Below are 19,249 nucleotides of genomic sequence, written 5' to 3'. Positions count from 1 at the left end.
ATTAAGATGCTTAAAAAATAAACTTATTCTCACGAATATGGGCAATAAGTTCCTAGTCGTGTTAGAAGATAGTTGAATTGCGCATCGTCCTTGTTGGTATTGATTTTATTTTAAGAATGATAAAATTTTAATTAATAACAAAATTCGAAACATGACCACCGAAAGCAAATCAAAAAAAAAATTTTTACCATCGTGTTCAGCACCATCGAAAACCATGAGTTTATGTATGAGTTTAGAACAATAAGTTCCTAATTTTGTTATTGGGCGCTTGTAGGTGTGATTTTTTAAAAGTTTATCATTCTTAAAAGAAAATCAATACCATTAAACAGATATTTTTAATACATAAAAAAAACTATTTAATAACATTATTAAGCTTAAGTTTTTATTTCTTCATTTTCTTTTTCTCTTTTTGATTTTAAAAAACTACTTTAAAAGTTAAATTAATTTTAAAGAAGAAATAAACAAAAAAAAAAACTCTTTTCAAGACACCGCTGATGGATTCATTTCAAAATCAACAGGCGCCATACACTTTGAGTGTAATTTATTGTATTTGATTAATACAAGCAGATTAAAATATTCAAAACTGCATTTGCAGTTTATCAAAGCAATAATACTTTATAATTATGCAATCTTGATTGAAAAGTTTTTTCTCGATTATATTTTCAGCTTCATTAAGTGAACTAGCGCATAAAAATAATTTTTAATTTGTATATTGTTAGTATAATAGATTTTTTGTTTCCTGGTTTTTCCTGGTTTGAATTTTCAAAATTCACCACCGAATGGTACATTTTGTTCTATGCCGGAGGATTGTAAAATAGAAATCTGCATTCAAAAAAAAACAACTTAAAAATTCATAAATACTTCACAGTTTTAAATATCCATAAAAAAATTGGACAAAAAAACTATTCTTAAAAAATATGTAAATGTGAAGCGCCGTTTTTTAATGAATATATTTGATGAAAGAAGCTGTTTTCTTTTAAAAAGTTTAACCCAAAAATGACACAAAAACTATATAGAAAAAAAGTGTTTTAGATGTTTTGATACACACCTTGGTATAAAACTTGATGAAGTGTACATCTTTTAAAGGTTTTCAATTTTTAACTGAAATGTATTAAATTAAAATATACTTCAGATTTTAGGCATAAATTGTATTAAAATGTTTTCTATGATTTCAATCAATAAAAGAAATCAAATTCTTTATGTAACAATCCATTAAATAGTGGCATATGAATAATACTTTTCAATACAGTTATTCTCAATATAATGAGAAATATTTGTGTGTGTGTGTGTTTTTTTTTAGTTTACATGAAGGGAACTATTTTCCCAACAAAAATTAAAAATTCGGCCAAAGTTTTGAAATTGTCGCAAATTTTTACCAAAAATTCTCTCAGTAAACAGAAGAAGAAGAGTTACATATAAATGTTTATATAACTTTATTTACATATGATTTTTATAATTTTATTTACATATGATTTTTATAATTTTATTTACATATGATTTTTATAATTTTATTTACATATGATTTTTATAACTTTATTTACATATGATTTTTATAATTTTATTTACATATGATTTTTATAATTTTATTTACATATGATTTTTATAATTTTATTTACATATGATTTTTATAATTTTATTTACATATGATTTTTATAATTTTATTTACATATGATTTTTATAATTTTATTTACATATGATTTTTATAATTTTATTTACATATGATTTTTATAATTTTATTTACATATGATTTTTGACTTTGAATTGTAGGAACTACTTTACGTATGTTAATAAAAATAGAGCTTTCAGGACCAGGAACAGTTATTGGAGATAATCATCTTTATAATAATACAGTAAGAGCTTACGCTTTTGAAATTATATTTTTTTCTGGCTATGGCTGTTCTTATAGGAGGCGAAGGAAATTGATTTGTTCCAATAGGAGCACCAGATATGGCTTTCTTAATAATATATAACATATATTAATAATCTTATAACATATATTTTAACTCCTTCCCCCGGCTTTAATTTTACTTTTAAGCTTTTCTTTAGTTAAAAAATGAGCTGGAACTGGATGAACTGTATATTCTCCCTCAATACTGACTTCTTTTTTGAACCAGCCGGAGGAGATAATATAACTACAATTTTTGATGAAACTCTTTACTACATTAAAGAGCGAATCTAAAAAAATTTTATTTCCTAAAGAAAATTTCCTTAAAGAAAAATGATCAAATTTTTTTTCAAAGATATTTATTTTGTTCAACTTAAGTTAGTGAATATAAAAAAGATGTTTTAGCGCATGTCTATGTTTTGTGAGATCTTAGTCAAAAGAAGCTTTTTAAAATTGTTCAGCAGTTTACAACTTTACAAATATAGAAACACGAATGTAGAAACAGGTAAATCAGGTTTTTTTGAATAGCTTCTTTTCTTTTTTATTTACTTCAAATCAAAGTTTTTTTTTCAAAGAAAATCACAAAGTTTTTCCTCTAAAAAAATTTTTACATATATATATAAAAATTTATATATATATATATATATATATATATATATATATATATATATATATATATATATATATATATATATATATATATATATATATATATATATATATATATACATACACACACAAAACTAACGAACCACTAATACATTTTCATTTATTTTAACTGTTGTCAAAATTATCATACATTTTGACAAATATATAAGAATAGAACACATGAACACAATTATTTCGATGATAATGTTAAAATTGACTTTGAGGATGGTGAAAAAAAAACTAAAACCAAAAACAAGGTTTGTTTAACATAATAAAGTAAAATGATTATTATTGTGATGCACACTAATACAGCTTAAGTTGAAACATTTTTGACTTATCAATAAGGAGTGTTACCACCTCTTGATGTTATTACAGCCTGACAGCGCCGTGGCATACTTTCAATAAGAGATCTTATCATCTCTTGAGGGATATCTTCCCAAACGCAGATAAGACTTTGTTGCAGCTCGTCTAGGATGTTAGGTGGTGGATGTTGGCTTCCAACATAGCGTCCGATAATTTCCTAAAGTTGCTCTATTGGGTTCATATCTGGACTGCAAGCTGGCCACTCCAATGCTTCAATATTAACATTATTTAAGTATTCAGAAACAATATGTGCCGTATGTGGTCTAGCATTATCCTGCTCAAGAAGGAATCCATCTCCAATGAGATATAAGGTGCAAAAGGTACCACAAAAGGTTCTCAAATGTCTGCTATGTATCGTGGAGAAGTCAGACGCCCACAACCAACAATAAAAAGCTCTCTGCGAGCTGTTAAAGATATTGCGCCCCATGCCATCAATGAGTCGTCTCCATGAAAAGTGGTTTCTCGAGCAAAATATCTTTTATTTGGTCTTCAGTACACTCTTGGGAGGCGATCAGAACATACAAGGCAAAACCTTGACTCATCTATAAATAAGACCTGTCCCTAATCATGTAACTCCCAATTCATATGCCTCCTTGAACCAGCCTGCTTCTTCAGCAGTCTACAGGCAATCTAGAACCAGTAACTGCTGCCCGAGGTCGTAAATTTAAAACACGAAATCTTCTTCTTATAGTATCTTTACAAAAAGCAGTTCCATAAACATCAGCAAGTTGTATTTGAAGACTTGGTGAAGTAGTGAACCATTCTCTTAGTGTTCAAAGCATTAAAAATTGGTCCTGCATGGTTTTTTGTAGTTTTCAGTCTGCCATAACCAAGTCGCCTAGCGTGATCGTTGGTCTCTAAAAACCTTTTTAAAATCCAGCCGATTGTTTTATAAGTCTCCAAATCTTCAACCAAGTTCGCGATTTGTTAATCTTTCATTGGACAAAGTAACAATTACAACACATTCAGCACATTTTAAATTTCATCTAGAACGCTGCATTGCGAAAGGACGTGTTTCTCAAATGGCTGTTATCTTTTCTACATTAAAACAATTCAAAATCAATACACACATCTCTTTTAGGAGTGAGGTTTAATTACAGCAAAACATGTTACTTATGAAAAGCTGCTATAATTTCAAAATTAAATAAGGGAAAGGGAACAAAACCTACGAAAAGCGTAACAATAAACATTATTATCATCTTTGTAGTAGATAAATCCGGGAAATGCATAATCTTTTTCAAAAGAAGTCAGAATTTATAAGTGGTGCGTTGATTTTGCGGTAAAGTGTATATATAAAATTTGAAAAAGATATTTTAAAAACATATATAGTAAAAAAAAACAAAAAACAAACAAGAAAAAAAGTTGAATAAATGTAAAATCAATAAAAAGTTTAGCATAGAATACAAAAAAAAAGGAAATTTTTCAATCTAAATCATCTAATCATTCGAAGAGTTGTATTTAAATGAATCAGGATTGACTGGGTTTTCTGGAAATTTCTGATTATAACTATTGAAATACTTTTCTTGTTCTTTCAATCCATTCTTAATGGCATTTTTTCTTGCCTGCTCATTGCTTGCATTCGCATGCTCATAAATATATTTCAAGTATTCGTTTGGAATAAAAACTTGTAGCTCACCACCGAACAGTGTATAACCTCGGTCAGCCTCCTGTGGAGCTGCACGACCGACAAATATGAGAAAGTCTTTGGGAACTTGAATTGTTAACGACTCGCTCATTGTATTTCCCCAGTTCGGATTCAAAGCAAGATCAATTGCTGCGCTAGTGCCTCCATCTCTCGGCCGTAGAGTGAAATAAGAACCAATGGCTTGAGCTTTTCCTCCGTAAAGCCTATGAAGCACAATACCTTGGTCACTTGGGGCTATTAGAGCGTAATTTCCTGCAGTAAATGAATTTTGATCACCAAATAGCTTGAAGAATTCTTTCTTCGCTGCTTCACTTGTGCTTCGTGAGTTCATTTTCTCCGAAAATTTTTTAATGTCTTCTTGATTACCTTTAAAAAGAGGTCCAATTTCATAACCCAAAAATCTCTTCACTACTTTCAAGTTATAGCCTTCGTTTTCCAAGTGTTTCTCGAAGAAGAATGTATTCTGATTTACTAGAGATAGTGTAGTTTTTGGCTGTTTCTGATCGACTCTGTTTATTGAATTAGTGCGCATATCCGCATTACTCACCGGCACGATATTCCAAACCCGATTCGGTCCACCGTACTCAATTGGAAATATATGTCGACACTGCAAGTCTCGCTTTTTTCCGTTTATGGTCTCTTTAGGCCACGGCTTCTTGAATGTTGTAGACCAAGCTTTTTTTAACTTCTCAATGTCGCATTTGTCTCGTGCTCGTTTATTTCTTTCACTTGTTGGTGCGAACCTAAACGGCGTGCTTGACTTCTGCTGTTCGCTTGCCATATAATCAACTAGACATTTCAGTTGCATTTTAAAATTTGTATCTCCCCTTGGAAAGAGATCCGTTTGACGTTTAGCATAGTTCATGAGGTTGCCAATATTGGTTCGATTGAACTCTTTAGGGCTACTTGAAGAGATCACAACAGGAACCATTGGTATTCTAAGAGACGACGAAGCCGGTTGACAATCTTGTTCAGCTATTCTATTTGAAAATCTCTTATTGTTGTTGTTATTGTAGGAGTTTGAGGAATTTGAAAAAGATTCAGTGACCTTCTTTAGAGTTTGATTTGTGAGCACGATCTTGTTGCTATTTTTAATCGCACGTGTCGACTCCATGTTGACTCTTTCGTTTAGCGTCGGACACAATAGAACGCCCCCGTAAATGAATAGATTTTCGTCATTGATATGCTTGAAAAGTGCTGGTACCCATTCGGTTTTCTCTTTGGGCCATTGATTTTTTTTTTGTGAATAAAGTGGCCTCAAAGCATCACATTGAGCTTGTAAGGCCTGCTGAAAAGCTGACTTTCTCTCTCTAAATATTTTCACAATTTCGGCTTTTATTTGATCGACTGATTTTTCTTTGGACGAACAAATTGCCCTCACTAGGTTGGCTCTTTCTTTTTCACGATTATTAAATGAATATCCATTTAGCTCGGCTTTTAGCCACTTCTTTATTGAGTTTTGAGATACAGAGTTTCCGCACTCGATTGCCGAAAGAATCGTTTCTGAGACTTTTTCTAAATAATCTTCCTTGTGTGCGGGAGGTAAAGATGAATAATCTTCTCGAATTTTCGCAATTACAATGCTCAAACTGTCGTTTGTGTTTTTGATGCAATTTTCTTGCATCTCAGTTTGAATTTGATTCAACAGATTTGGGTCTATATTCAGTTGCGTATTTTTCTCTAAACTGTAGAGGTAGTTCTTCACAAAAAGGCCTAAATATTGAAGTTTGCAGAGCTCTTTGAGACGTGCAAACTCAGGATAGTATTTGGCGATTTCATCGTAGTGGTCAGTTAGATCTTTGGCGAACAAATACTCGGGACTCGTCTTATCCGGATTTGTGTCAGTGTCGACAAGCTTGCCCTCGTTATTAGGTACCATCGGATGTGTTTTAATGCTCATTTTAACGTCGCCTAACAAGAACTTTAACTCATTCTCTCTCTCAACTATCTCGTAATCGAGATTTTCTGCTTGAATCCACATTCGAGATACCTAAGATTAGAAAGTAATCTAATTTAAATTATATTACATGTTACAGTTTGTTTTTTTTAATTTAAAAAAAAAAAAAGCAGTTATATGGTTATTTAGCAGACGTTTTATTACTAATTAAAAAAAAAACGGAAATATAATTAAATTTAAAAGGTTAAAATTAATATTAGAATTTGTTAAAATTTGTAAAAAATTAGTTAAAACGCTTAAGCATTTTTAACAGATAAATGTTTTGAAATTTAATTTAAAAACATAGTTAGGTTTTTTAAAAAACTGAGGAAGAATATGTTACTCAAAACGCTACTAAAATCTGTAAATTAAAAAATAATTCAAATTTATTGAAGTTAAAATTTTTGTTAGAGCGTTAGAACTAATAGATTAAGCGATTTAAGCATTTCGTCTCTTGAACAGCAGCATAAAATTCAATTATAAATAAAATAAATTAAAAAAAAAAAGTTTTGTAACACTGTTCATAAAAAAAAAGTCATTAATCAAGTATAAATTGTCCTCGATAAAAAAAAATTTAATAAACCCTTTTATTTAAATAATAAAAAATTAAAAATAAACGTATTTATACAAATGAAGGCACATGTATTAATATTAAGGAATAAGAATTTTCAATAAAAAATATATCAGAAAATGATATATATTTTTATTCTATTAGAAGCATATGTACGATGCACCGCCTGTGCTTATATTGGGATAAATGTGGTATTTAGTTTATTCAAATGCGAGAAAGTAAGATAGTAATTGAATTTGAATTAAAGAATTTTTCTTTTCGTTATTTTGACAAAATAGATTTTAATTTTTCGGATAAAATAATAAAAAGAAGAATTTAGTTCAATTTTACAGGCAATATGTATAATATTTTTTTGCAAGCATCGAAAAGTTAATGATTTTTAAGTTTTACTTGTTTTGATAGTGAATAAAAGAAAATTTGAAAGGATTACAAAAACGCAACTTTACTGCGTAATTTGTGGTTGAAATGTTTTTTATTCATTTATTATGGATTTAGAAATTTTAAGGCTAATTCAAATTTTAAAGTAAGAAAACTTAATTCAAATAATTCTCATCTTCTTTAAATTTCTTTATTTTGCTTATTTTAAGGTTAAGATCATTTTTTGATAGACAAAGCATTTTATTCTCCACACTTTCTTTTTTTTTTTTGGTAATTTTTTTTTTTTTTCTTTCTTTAATGAAAATTTCAAAACACTTTAATAAATTTTGATAAAAATGATGTAAAAAAGCTTTTAAAAATAAGTAAGTTCTCACTTTTGTGCGTCTTTGACCTCTTTGATCGACTGGCTTGAGTTTTTCTTTCAAGTTTGATGGTATATCTGTGAACGCTCGTTGATTAAAAGGCGGCAAACAGCTGACCTCAATTCCCATCGAGAATTGTTTTAGAAGATAATCAGTGTGAAAAAGAGTGTGTAGGATATTTGTTCCCTTGAGATAACTGGGAGAGTACTCGAACTTTTGAAAGGGATGAAGTTCGAGTTTCTCATCGATAGGATCCAGGCTAAAATATGAATGCGACGCTTCTTCTACATTGCATAGAACCGTGGCGATGTCGCTCCAGTCAAATTTGGCTATTTCTTCATTAACAAACAAGGCTAAAAACGGATTGGTGGCCGTTTCCAAAAGCAAAGTAATCTCATTTGTGCTCTTCCCGATCGTGAAGCCGTTAAATTTGGAGAAGTTTCCTTGACTTGAAACAATGCTTAGTTTGTTCTTGATAAGCATCCATCCTTCCCTAGTGCGCTCCACGAGCGGATAGTCGATGTAGTCAGTTACGTTCGTCCAGTCGATGTTATGCCTTTCCAAAAAACAATTCATTGCGTCAACTCGAATCTCCTCTTGGCTCAGTAAAGTTTCGGATGTCCTCGTCGAATGTTGACTCCTTTCAAATATCAAGTATTTATACATGAACTTCTCCATGGGATGAAACACTTGGCTCGTCTCGAGTACTTTCTCTGCAAAGCAATCGACGAGCTCACGAGCATTGCATGCCAATATTGTCGATTCGCTAACCAAAATGAGCTGAAGGTTGGATACAGGAAGCAGTGTTGAACCAAATAAGAAGAACTTAAAAAGCTTTTCAACAAGCTTATCATCGCTTTCGATTTTAAATCGATTTCCATAGAATGCAAGTCCGAAAAGGAACTGAAAAACGCATGCCTTTGTGATCGTGTCCAAATACATGTAGGAATAAAAAGTGGCATTCTCAACACATTTGAAAAGTAGACGGCTGTATGCGTACCTGTCGTTTGCACTGGTCAGCTCGTCATCCATGGCATCAAGTGACCATGCAGCAGCGTGAATGAAACAAAACACGACCTCAAAAATATTCTCACATCCATTAATCAGATCGATGTAGCACAAAATCGACTTTAGTTTGTCCCAATTCATTAGCTTCAGTGTGTAATTATTGTAGATCGCCTTTTCGTAGCATTTAAATGGTCTTAGGTTTTTACTACGCAGCTTAATATTTCCCCAGAGTTTGTGATCTCTCGGCTTAATATTGTCTCGTTTGGGCAAAAGTCTTAAGAAGTATTTAATGCGCAGTTCTTTATCGTCAATTCGAAATAACTGCTCGAAAGGAAATGCAATCCCCAATGAGATAGCATTCATTAGCACGTTAACGTAAAGTTCGGGCGTACAAATTGAGAAATTTAAACTCATCCAATAGGCTCGTTCTAGATTAGTAAAGCCAATGAGAATCTCCTCGTCGTCAAATCCCAAGAAAATTCCAAAGACGCCCTTAGCGAACAAAAACGACGCTTTCCTCTGGTCGTTTTCTAAGCTTTCAAGCTTAGTTTGTCCAAAATAGACCTTTAAACCTGCGTACGTACTCATTGAGTTTCTTTTTTCCAAAAGCAATTCAACCAAATCTTCTAATTTAAAGTAATTAATTAGATTTATGATTTGGAGAACAACCACGTTCAAAGCTTCGTAATTTTGTATGGCTTCTTCATGAAATAAAACTTCGATGTTTTCTTGAAGGAGCTTACTAAGTGCATTCGGCTTGGCATTTTTATTCAAATAGAAGACCTTGAGAGCGCTCACGTTTAAAATGTACTTGTCATCATGGTTGCTTTGACTGTTGGCCATTACTTGCAAGCAGCTAGCTAACTCGTTCAGATACAAAGCATTTGAGGCAGAGTCAAAATCCTTTTGAATAATGTCAAACAAGAAAACAGCTTTTAGGGTATGGTTTTCTATCGATTCCATCCACTTAGTGCCGAGTTGATTGTTTTTTAGCGAGCTCTTATCCAATTGAAGAGCAGCATAAAAGCAAAATAGAGCTTTATTTAAGCTGCCACTCTTCAAATGCTCATGAGCCTTATTTAGCCAACGTTTTACTTCCCATCTTTCGTTCTCATCTAAACATTTAGAACAGGCTCGACCGCTCGCGAAGCCAAGTCGTGCAAGTTTACGATTGTTATCCTTGAGTATACACTCCTCACAAAACCTCTCACGACACATGATACAGTTATAAAACGAGCTAAAGAAGCTCTTTTGATTGCCGCATTTGAAACAAATCTTAGCCATCGAAACATATTCCGTTTGCTGCAATGTTAAATTTGGTAACATCGGTATCAAAATCTCGATAATTTTAGCTTTATCGTTATTTGAAATTGATGCTTTAGGCTCAAGTGCGAATAAAAGCTCTTTTAGTTCAACTAGACTGAACGATTTTAAGTTAATTATTGCATAATTATTATCACTTGGTTTAATCGTGTCGTTGTTGATCTTCTTACGGTTTGAGAACAAGACTCGACCTATGGTCTCGTCAAAAACATTCCACTCGCCCAAGGCATCGTCTAGATTGTCTTTGAAAAAAAAGAAGCGTTCGACCTCTAAGTAGACCTCCTGAAGGCTAAGCTTGTTATTTAGATAACGGTTTTCGTTCTTGTTCATGTATTCTTCATAGGCTAAATTTATTTCAGGCTCGAATAGTTGCTTAAAGGCTTCGGGAAACTTGTATTTGCAAGTTTTAGGAACCGGCTCGTTTCGCCACATTTCAAATGAGCTCAAGTACTCTTTGGATAGAAATTCGTAGCCAGGTAATCTCTCAATCGAATAGTTTGGCGTCGAATGGCTGAAATCTGAGCTAACCGTGTCGTTCTTGTCAAGAAACTCTCTTCGCTGCCCTTCGTTTGTTAGAATCTCATATGCTAGATTTATTCGCTTCATTTGGTCGTCAAGATGGCTCCTACTCTTGTCTGGATGATGTATGCGTGCTAGTCGACGTCTTGCCTTTTCTATTTCTTTTATGGACGCATTTTGCGATACATTTAGCACGTCAAATGGATTAAAGCTCATTTTATTTCATTAAATAATAATCAGTCTGCAACAAAAAGTTTTTAATTTTCAATTTAAATCCATAAATTTAAAAAATGAAATAAGTTTTAAAAAAAAAACCTTTTTAAAAAATAAAAGAAATATAAAAATAGAGCTAATTGATTTGCCGTCTACCGTTTTATTAAAATGTTGTTAAAGTTAAATACTAAGCGTTAGATGAAAAAAAATTCGTTTTACGTGGACTAATTCAAAAAGAAAAAATTTATTTAGACAATGCTTTTTTATACCTTACTTCTATACTTTTATTCTTAACTTTCTACATCTTTAATATTTGAAAACAAGTTTAAAATATTTAAAGTAGAATTCCTTTCCTATGGATCGAATTCACTGGGAAACAGAAATATTTCAAACAAAAACTTACACTAACTTTATTAGCTTGGGGCGTTATAAAATTTTATAAGGAATGGGAAAATGTTTTCCCCGCTCATTTATCATTTTACTGCTTTTTTTTTTCTAATAATTTCATTTGATTAACTTGTTTAAAAAATAAAGTCATACTAGCCAATAAGTTCAGTGATATGACAGTTCTTATCCTCCTTAGAGGGCAGTTGTGTTCAATGCATTGGTAGGTTTTATTATGAGACATCAACGCATTGATCTTGTTGGCTTGAGTTTGGGCTAAGTGTTTGAAATGACAAAAATTTATAGCACGGTGGACAACGATTGCAACTTTTAGAGCAAAATGTGTTAACTGGTTGATTGTTTTTGAAGAGTAGATTGCAAAGACCTTGCTAAGCTTCGAGTCGACAGTGTCTTGGAAATGCGATATCCTCACAATTAGATCCGAACGAAAGTTGTTGATAGTCTTTCTTTTGTTTTCTTTTCCTTTTTTTTGTCAATAAAGTATTTCAATTAGAAAAATATTTTGTTCAACTAAATTACATTTTAAATTTCTAAATTTTACCCTTACCATCCCATGTAAATGGCATCCAACTGAAAAACATGTGAATAAATCGAAATAGTACTGATAATTGAAGTCATTCTCCTTTTATGATTATATCTAAATAAATTAAAATCATAAAGATTATGACCATAGATGTAAAACACACGGCCACACGGTCCTTGCACAAATTCAATCAACGGTCCAATACTAGACCACCTCACACAAAAGAAGAACTATTAAAATCCTAAACTAAGAGGAGACTTATATGATACAGCAGTTATTGGCTAATGTTAAAAAGATAAATTTATTACTTGAATGAAAAAAAAATTATATTATTTAGGATAGTAATAAAATAAAAACATGAGAAAAAATTTTACTTCAGACCATCAAAAAACGTTAATTGCCGCAGTACAGTGGCCTAACGTATTAAATGACACTTGGTACACAAATCTCCTCTAGATTGTGTAAGTATTAATTTTATGGATTTATTTTAGATAAAAATTGCTTACAAAATAAATGAGCTTTCATTGACATGAGGTTGGTCAGAAGTTTCTTGATTAACATATAACAAAGCTTTAATGTTAATTAAGTGCTAACAGTGTACGATTTTCTAATAATAATATTCATCTTAGCGAAGCACTTTGGTCAAGTTTATAACTTCATATTGTACCACTGACTACTTTTTTAAAAGCTCAAAAATATAACTTCTCGATGACATTACTTGGCCGAATGAGAAAAATATTAAAAAAGTATAACTTTTATTCAAAATATGGAGAGTAAAACAAACTTTGAATGGTCTAAATTGATTCAATAGTCTAAGTAAAAACTGCCTGGAAGCAAAAAGCCTCAGAAACACAATAGATTTACCTTTTCTTTTCCTTCCTACTTGACAAACTAATTTTTAGTAAATATAAGTAGAAATTAAAACACAACTTATGGAAAACCGCCATTATCAAGCTTGATTAAATGATCATCAATTGATGAAAGTTTAACATGAAAGATTACTGAAATCTTCAAATGCAAAATTCCAATTTTTTCAAAAGTTAGAAGTGGGCAACTGGGGGTCTATTTACTAGAATCACTTGAAGTAATTAAACACGTACAAAATAAGAATCACTCAATATGATCATAGAAAAGTGTGAAAATTACTTGAAGTTGAAAGAATTGAAACTGAATAAAAGTAGAAAGAGTGGATCAATTGGTTTTTCCCCATCAATGTTTATTTACTAGAATTACTAGAAGTAATTATATATTTCCAAGCATTGTTTTTCACATATGACCATAGGCAAGTGTGGTACTCACTTTCAATCTTTATTCAAAACAAAGGGAGTTCCTGGAACAATACTATTCTTCTGATTTGCGTGTTCCGTTCCTTTAACACGAGCAATTTCAGTGGAGTTTTTTTTACACTTTTCTAAATGCCTCAAGCCTCTATTCCTGTTTCTATTTTGTTCTCATAAATTAATGTTAGAACTCACTTCATCCGAACTCCTTTTCTCCTCAGGTTTTGTTTAAAGCAGCACCAATGTAAAATCGTAAAAGTTCACTATAGAAAAAAAAGTTTTTTCGGCAGAAACTTCATAAGTTACCGGCTGAAGAAGTATTTTTACTAAAAGAGTTTTCTAAAGAATAACTTTAGGCAATTCCGATTTTGATTTACGCTGTGTATCGTTACGTTGAGACTACCCCTAATGAATCGATTTGTGCATAAAAAGGTTATTTCTAAAAAATATTATTGATTCAATTTTTAAAACACGATTGGAATTATAGGTAGTATTTGAAAATTTCTACGCTTTTTCGAAATTATTTTCTTTTTTGGAGCGTTTGGTGTTTAGTGGAAACTGTGGAACTAGAACTAATTTTTTGCTCATCTTTTTTTCTTAACATCTGGTAATGAATTTTACTGTTTCTTAATTTCTCTAAATTAAACTACTCTCCTCATGAAAAGAGTAGTTCAATTTAGAGAAATTAAGAAAGTTGAAACTAAATTGAACTACTCTCTTGATGAAAAGAGTAGTTCAATTTAACTACTTTTAACAATTTAACTAAATTGAACTACTCTTTTCATGAAGAGAGCAGTTTTATTTAGAAAAATTAAGAAACAGTTAAATTCATTACCAGATGTTAAGAAAAAAAGATGAGCAAAAAATTAGTTCTAGTTCGACAGTTTCCACTAAACGCCAAACGCTGCAAAAAAGAGAATAATTTCTAAAAAGCGTAGAAATTTTCAAATACTACCTATAATTCCAATCATGTTTTGAAAATTGAATTAATAATATTTTTTAGAAATAACTTGAATAATTGAATTCAAATAAATAGAATAATTTGAATTTAAAATACATTCAACTTTTAACGTAACATTCCTTGTTTGCTTTCTAGAGCTAAATTTGTTTCCAAATCAACGAATCTTTTTTTTTTTTTTTACATTCTAGTTAAAACACTTTAATAAAACCTCATGAAATCACTCATCATGCTTCACCGAACAGGTAGATTTTCTAAGACAAATTACACGAGGAGAGGAATAGATTAGCTATATGTCTCAAGAGGTACTGCCTTTTGTAGATCATCTAAAGTCATCTAAATAGACATCCTAACTTATCGGAAAAAGAGATAGATGTTAGGAATGAGAGGGAAAAGTTTGTTTCTACAATTTTTCGTGAACTGATATAAGCCAGCACGCTAAAGATTTTAAAGTTGAAGTTTTAACTTCAGCGTTAAATAGAAACCATAAAAAACAAGAAACAAAACAAAAAACCGTATCAAATCAATAAATTGACTTTTCTTCGTAGAATGAAAAATTACCAAACTGTATCAAATCAATAAATTGACTTTTCTTCGTAGAATGAAAAATTACCAAACAAGATCGTCCATGAACCAAACTAAGACCGATGTGATTGTGTTTTAGCTGTTGAACTTTCATTTTCAAAAGTTTTAAAAAAACAAACTTTCTTGCATTGAGATTAAACTCAGTTGTTATTTGTTTTTAAATAGGTATCAGATTTTTTTTACTTTTAAAACATCGTTCGTCAATGAGTTAAAGTCTTAATCAAAGAATAGTGCTCAATCAAATAATAAGATCAAACTATATTGTAAAATTCTGAGCGAATTAGACTATTTGCCATTAAGGTAGATTGCCTAGAAATCGATTTGTAAACTTCATATTGAAACGTTTTCGTATATTAATTTGGTTAGTTAATTTTACTGTTAACTAACATATGGTCCACAAAAATAGGCAAAAAATTACTAGATATAGTAGAAAAGTAGAATAAATGTTTAAAAAAAAGTTCAAGTTTTACTTTTCAATGATCTTAAAATGCTAAACCAAAGAAAGCTCTAAAAAAAAAACGTCATACCATTTTACGTGTTTAAAAACCTATAGTGTTGATAACAAAATATGGTGGTGTCTTAATAGATTAATCTGTGATCTTCAAATACAATGGCGTAATGGTATAAAGTAATGGGTGTAAAACTAAACGAGATGTAAAACTAAAATTGTGCAAAGTCTGTGTAAAACATGCAAAAAAAGCTGTACACACATTTTGACTTTACAAAATGTATGTACAGCTTTATTTAAAAAAAGAATGAAAGAAACAATTTCAAGATATCACCCAGTGAGTACGCCACGAAATATAACCGTTTTATTCACATATTTTATTCGTGTTTCCGTCCAAAGTTTTTTTGAACGTTTTTTGAACGTCTTAAAACACTTCGCAAATATCACGTACTATTTGACACTTTTTTTAAACCTATTTAAAATGTAACATAATTTAGATTTTAAAATCGAATTTTTAGTTCTAACTAAAAGTTCGATTTTAAAATCTTGAACCGTGGGCACTATGCATCGCTTAGCGGAAATAGGATTTTGTACATATTTTTTATTGATTTTTCATATTTAAACTTTTTAAGTTTTTTTTCTTTTACATTCAGTTTTTAATTCTCTATAAAAAGTAAATTATTTTTAGTTTTTTTAAACTTGATATTTTAAGGGTTTTTTCAAGGTTTTAAAAAACTCGCTTTTTTGTTAAGATCCTTTCAAAGTATGTAATAAGTGTTTAATTTCTATATTATTCTTATAAGAAATTAAAATAATCATATATTTAATTGAACGTAAAAGTAGAAATAGAAAAAAAAAGGTTTTTCCATAATATTTTTTGCAGATTTTTTGACTTCTTAAACATTGATTGACTTGAGCATGTGGTCACAGAGGTCGCCTCATTCCTTTTGAATAAAATATAGCTGCTGCAAATTAAGTTTATTGCCATACAAAAATATTCAGGCGACCTCTGTGACCTCATGCTTTAAAATCATTTTTACTACCGTGAGTTTTATTAAAAACCGACTAAATTCTGTGAAGAAAATGAAAATTCCTTAGTTCAATAACATACGGTAAGTTTTTATTTGATTCAGTTTTACCTTGCGATGGTTTTTATTAAAGGTCTGCGCATCGTTTCATTTCCATATCGTTATCATACTGATATGAAATCGGGGAAAAAAAAGTGTCATTGGAATGATGACGACGTTAAATCGTTATTAAAACTTTAACCGGTATTGTAGTTACTTTAAATCTCGGTATATATAGGAACTCTCGTCATGTTATATATATATATATATATATATATATATATATATATATATATATATATATATATATATATACACACACACAATGTACATGGACTTTTACATATTTGTGATGATGTAGAGTTTTATGGTGTCTCGCTTGATAAGTTATCTGCCTTTAAGTTTGAAAACTATCTTCAGAAGTTGAAAAGATTGGTAAGAAGCAAACATAATTCATTGGCTCAAGTATGTAAAAGATTGGGTGAATTGAGTGATTGCAACCAACCTAAAAAAGTTACAAGCATAATGATCACCACCAATAAAGATTCTTGTTTTTTAACTGAGGGTAGTGTTGTTTTTCTTCAAAAATTGGTTGATGGAGATCAATATGAGTATTTGTGTTATAGCAAACAGTTTTTAGATGACTATTTTACTGTTTTTGTTTCTTCAAAGGATATTGGTACTAATTGCAATAATTCTCTTGAGACAAACGTGGTCATTAATGAGTTATCCGTCCAAACCATAACCTATAATGATTAGTATGCAGGTACATGCCAATTCCTCGCTATAGACTTCACTAGCAATCAACATTTGCATTGCTCGGGCTTAAAAATAAGAAAAATTGGTTATGGTATAACTAAACCCAGCAAGCACACAACGTTGAAATAACGTTGATCGACATTGATCAACGTTATTTCAACGTTGTTTCAACGCTGTGTGCTTGCTGGGTAAATATAACTCGTACATCATCTGGATCTGCGTATATTAATGGATTCATCGTGTTTGAAGCTCTAGCAAATTTTGATTGTGGTCGCTTCATAGATGCTGTTTATTGAGAGAAAATATCTCAGCGGCTAATTCAACCCTTCCACAGCCGACCCATCATATATCCTGTCGCTAGCCGCGCCAGACGCTGTCAGACCAAGAACATTGACCTATGAATAAAGCCGAAGAATTACCTGGCCACAGGTCTCGGCCCCTAACCGCTGGCCCCACCTCAGCTAACTTAAAAAAAGCCTAACCAAGGGCTTAAGCTTAGATAGGGCTAGCCCTACCTCAGCAGGGTAGTTTCAAATCGGCATTTTACATCTACTACTTCAACTAATGAGTTTATTGTAATACGGCATAGTGTCTTTTACATTAAATATTAATTATTATTCGTAGTATAATGCTCTTCTTGAGCTCTAACAAGTTAAGTTGAAGTTGATAAACAATATTTAGACGTGTGAAAACTTTATTTAAACTAATATTTTACCATTACCCTTTAAAACTTCTCTTTTTTGATGTACCCAGTATAACCTATAATAACTTAGAGTAATTGTAAGTTTTATTAGACATACCGGGTAATCAGGGCATCGGTAATCATCTCAAAGAAAGTAACAGTAAACTGAGCACCAAAGAGCTATGTGACCAATGAACTTCACCCGGGTGTAGCAATCAAATCTATATTATTACTTTTTACTGACCAATGAAAAGTAAAAGTATACTTAGAACAAGTCCTACATGTGAAAATACTCGTTTTAAGGTTGCTCAGCTTTTTTTAAAAGGTAAATATTTACGAAGACTTTTTTATGCAATAGAAAAATCAGATGTAAACATAACTATGAAAATAATAGCAAAATCTATCTGCATCAACTTCTTTCCAACCTCTTTCTGTAAGAAACTTTAAATATTCAAATTTGTATAGTAAATGGAAAAGATGCAAAAATGCAATCAAATTAATTTGATAAGATTTAATCAAGGACAAATGTTTGTCGAAATTCTATTTGAAACATATTTCGAAGTACTGGTGCTAAGCATGATGCTGTCATAAGAGAATTAGACAATGCAGTTTCTTTATTTTTTAAAGGGAAGATGCGGAAACCACTACTCACTTGCATGAAAGTGAAGGAATTCTTAAAGAGAGTGCAAAGCATGCTACGGAAACGCTTTTTTGATACTGGTCTATGGTGCGCTTTTGTATACTTCAAATTCAGATTTTGCCATTTACTTTTAACATTCTTGAAAACTATGTTTACAAGAGGTTTAAGAAGATGTGAAAAATGAAATGGCAAGGCCCAGGCGTAAGAGTATAGATTTTATCTTTTAGGCGAACTTGTTACGACGAGAGGAGCGAATAAAAGAAGTATGGTCATTAAATATATGACGTAATAAAATTCTTATGTATGCGAGATGATTTCTGTTTTCCAGGAAAATGATTTTAAAATGTTTCGAAAATTATGGGAATTCCATTTACCTTATATCACATATAGCATAGGCAACTCCAGCAGGACCTCGTTTTACCAACTCAATCTACAAACTCTTTCTCTTGTAGATCACATATGGTAAATTTAGATTGGACGCTTCGGGCTAACTCCAAGTATAACAACAGTAGGAGCTAAAATTACAAAATCTATTAAAATTGCTTCATTATAAGTTCCTCACTTCTAAATATTAATTTTATCTCTTGTCTTTGTGTTAGGTCATCTGTTATAAGAGAATTAGTTAAACGCTTTATCCTTTCAATTTAACTTCAATTACACTGGTCAACAGAGAAATTGTAACGAAAACAAAAATAGTTGAAATATCCTAACTCAAGAGTGCTGACCACAAATTAGATATTGAAAAATTTTGTTTGACTCTAGTTTTAAAGTTATCGCTAGAGGTCTTGTCGATTGATTTCACAGTTTTTTAATGAATGTGTTGACTTCTTTTTTAATCGTGATCTTTGTTTCATATATTTTTCATGCAATTTAACTGTTTTATCTGTTTGTTTCAGATTTTGTTATAAAATATAGTGATATTATTTCATTAATTTTCATCAAACATGCCAAGAAAGTGTGCTAACAATCCTGATTCGTTCTGTTATATCTGTGACAAAGTCAAATTGGTTGACCAAAGTACAAATGATAAGCTTTCTTGATCACACCAGTA

At 31.0% G+C, this 19,249-nt stretch overlaps 2 protein-coding genes across 9 annotated transcripts in view; one reads left to right on the top strand and one right to left on the bottom strand.

Moving 5' to 3' along the window:
* LOC149885316 (uncharacterized) overlaps positions 1-19,249 on the top strand; it is a 48,136-nt gene that overhangs the window by 4,513 nt on the left and 24,374 nt on the right. The gene's annotated exons all lie outside the window — the stretch shown is intronic.
* Positions 4,255-17,764, bottom strand: LOC145194732 (uncharacterized). 6 transcript variants are annotated; one of them, XM_090095880.1, is made up of 4 exons: positions 17,677-17,764; positions 11,804-11,893; positions 7,801-11,718; positions 4,255-6,531 (listed from the first exon to the last, which is right to left on the bottom strand). In XM_090095880.1, the coding sequence occupies exons 3-4, from the start codon at positions 10,852-10,854 to the stop codon at positions 4,333-4,335; spliced, it is 5,253 nt and encodes a 1,750-aa protein (XP_089952006.1). In that variant the 5' UTR covers positions 10,855-11,718; positions 11,804-11,893; positions 17,677-17,764; the 3' UTR covers positions 4,255-4,332. The 6 variants fall into 6 exon arrangements, with proteins under 6 accessions (XP_089952006.1, XP_089952005.1, XP_089952003.1 ...); XM_090095879.1 differs by lacking the exon at positions 17,677-17,764 and adding an exon at positions 15,130-15,244; XM_090095877.1 differs by lacking the exon at positions 17,677-17,764 and adding an exon at positions 14,579-14,694.

This window comes from Hydra viridissima, unplaced genomic scaffold (genome assembly GCF_058129835.1).
Source record: "Hydra viridissima isolate aposymbiotic clone 2 unplaced genomic scaffold, HvirCarnegie_v1 scaffold_8, whole genome shotgun sequence".
In the NCBI taxonomy this organism is placed as follows: Eukaryota; Metazoa; Cnidaria; class Hydrozoa; order Anthoathecata; family Hydridae; genus Hydra; species Hydra viridissima.
This window is presented reverse-complemented; position numbering and strand designations above follow the sequence as displayed.

What these genes read in the sequence shown, in the direction of transcription:
- LOC145194732 (XM_090095880.1), bottom strand. Translation starts at nt 10,854, where the DNA reads ATGAGCTTTAATCCATTTGACGTGCTAAATGTATCGCAAAATGCGTCC. An exon ending in GAGGTCAAAGACGCACAAAA is followed by an intron (nt 6,532 to 7,800) that starts GTGAGAACTTAC and finishes TTCTAATCTTAG; the next exon opens with GTATCTCGAATGTGGATTCA.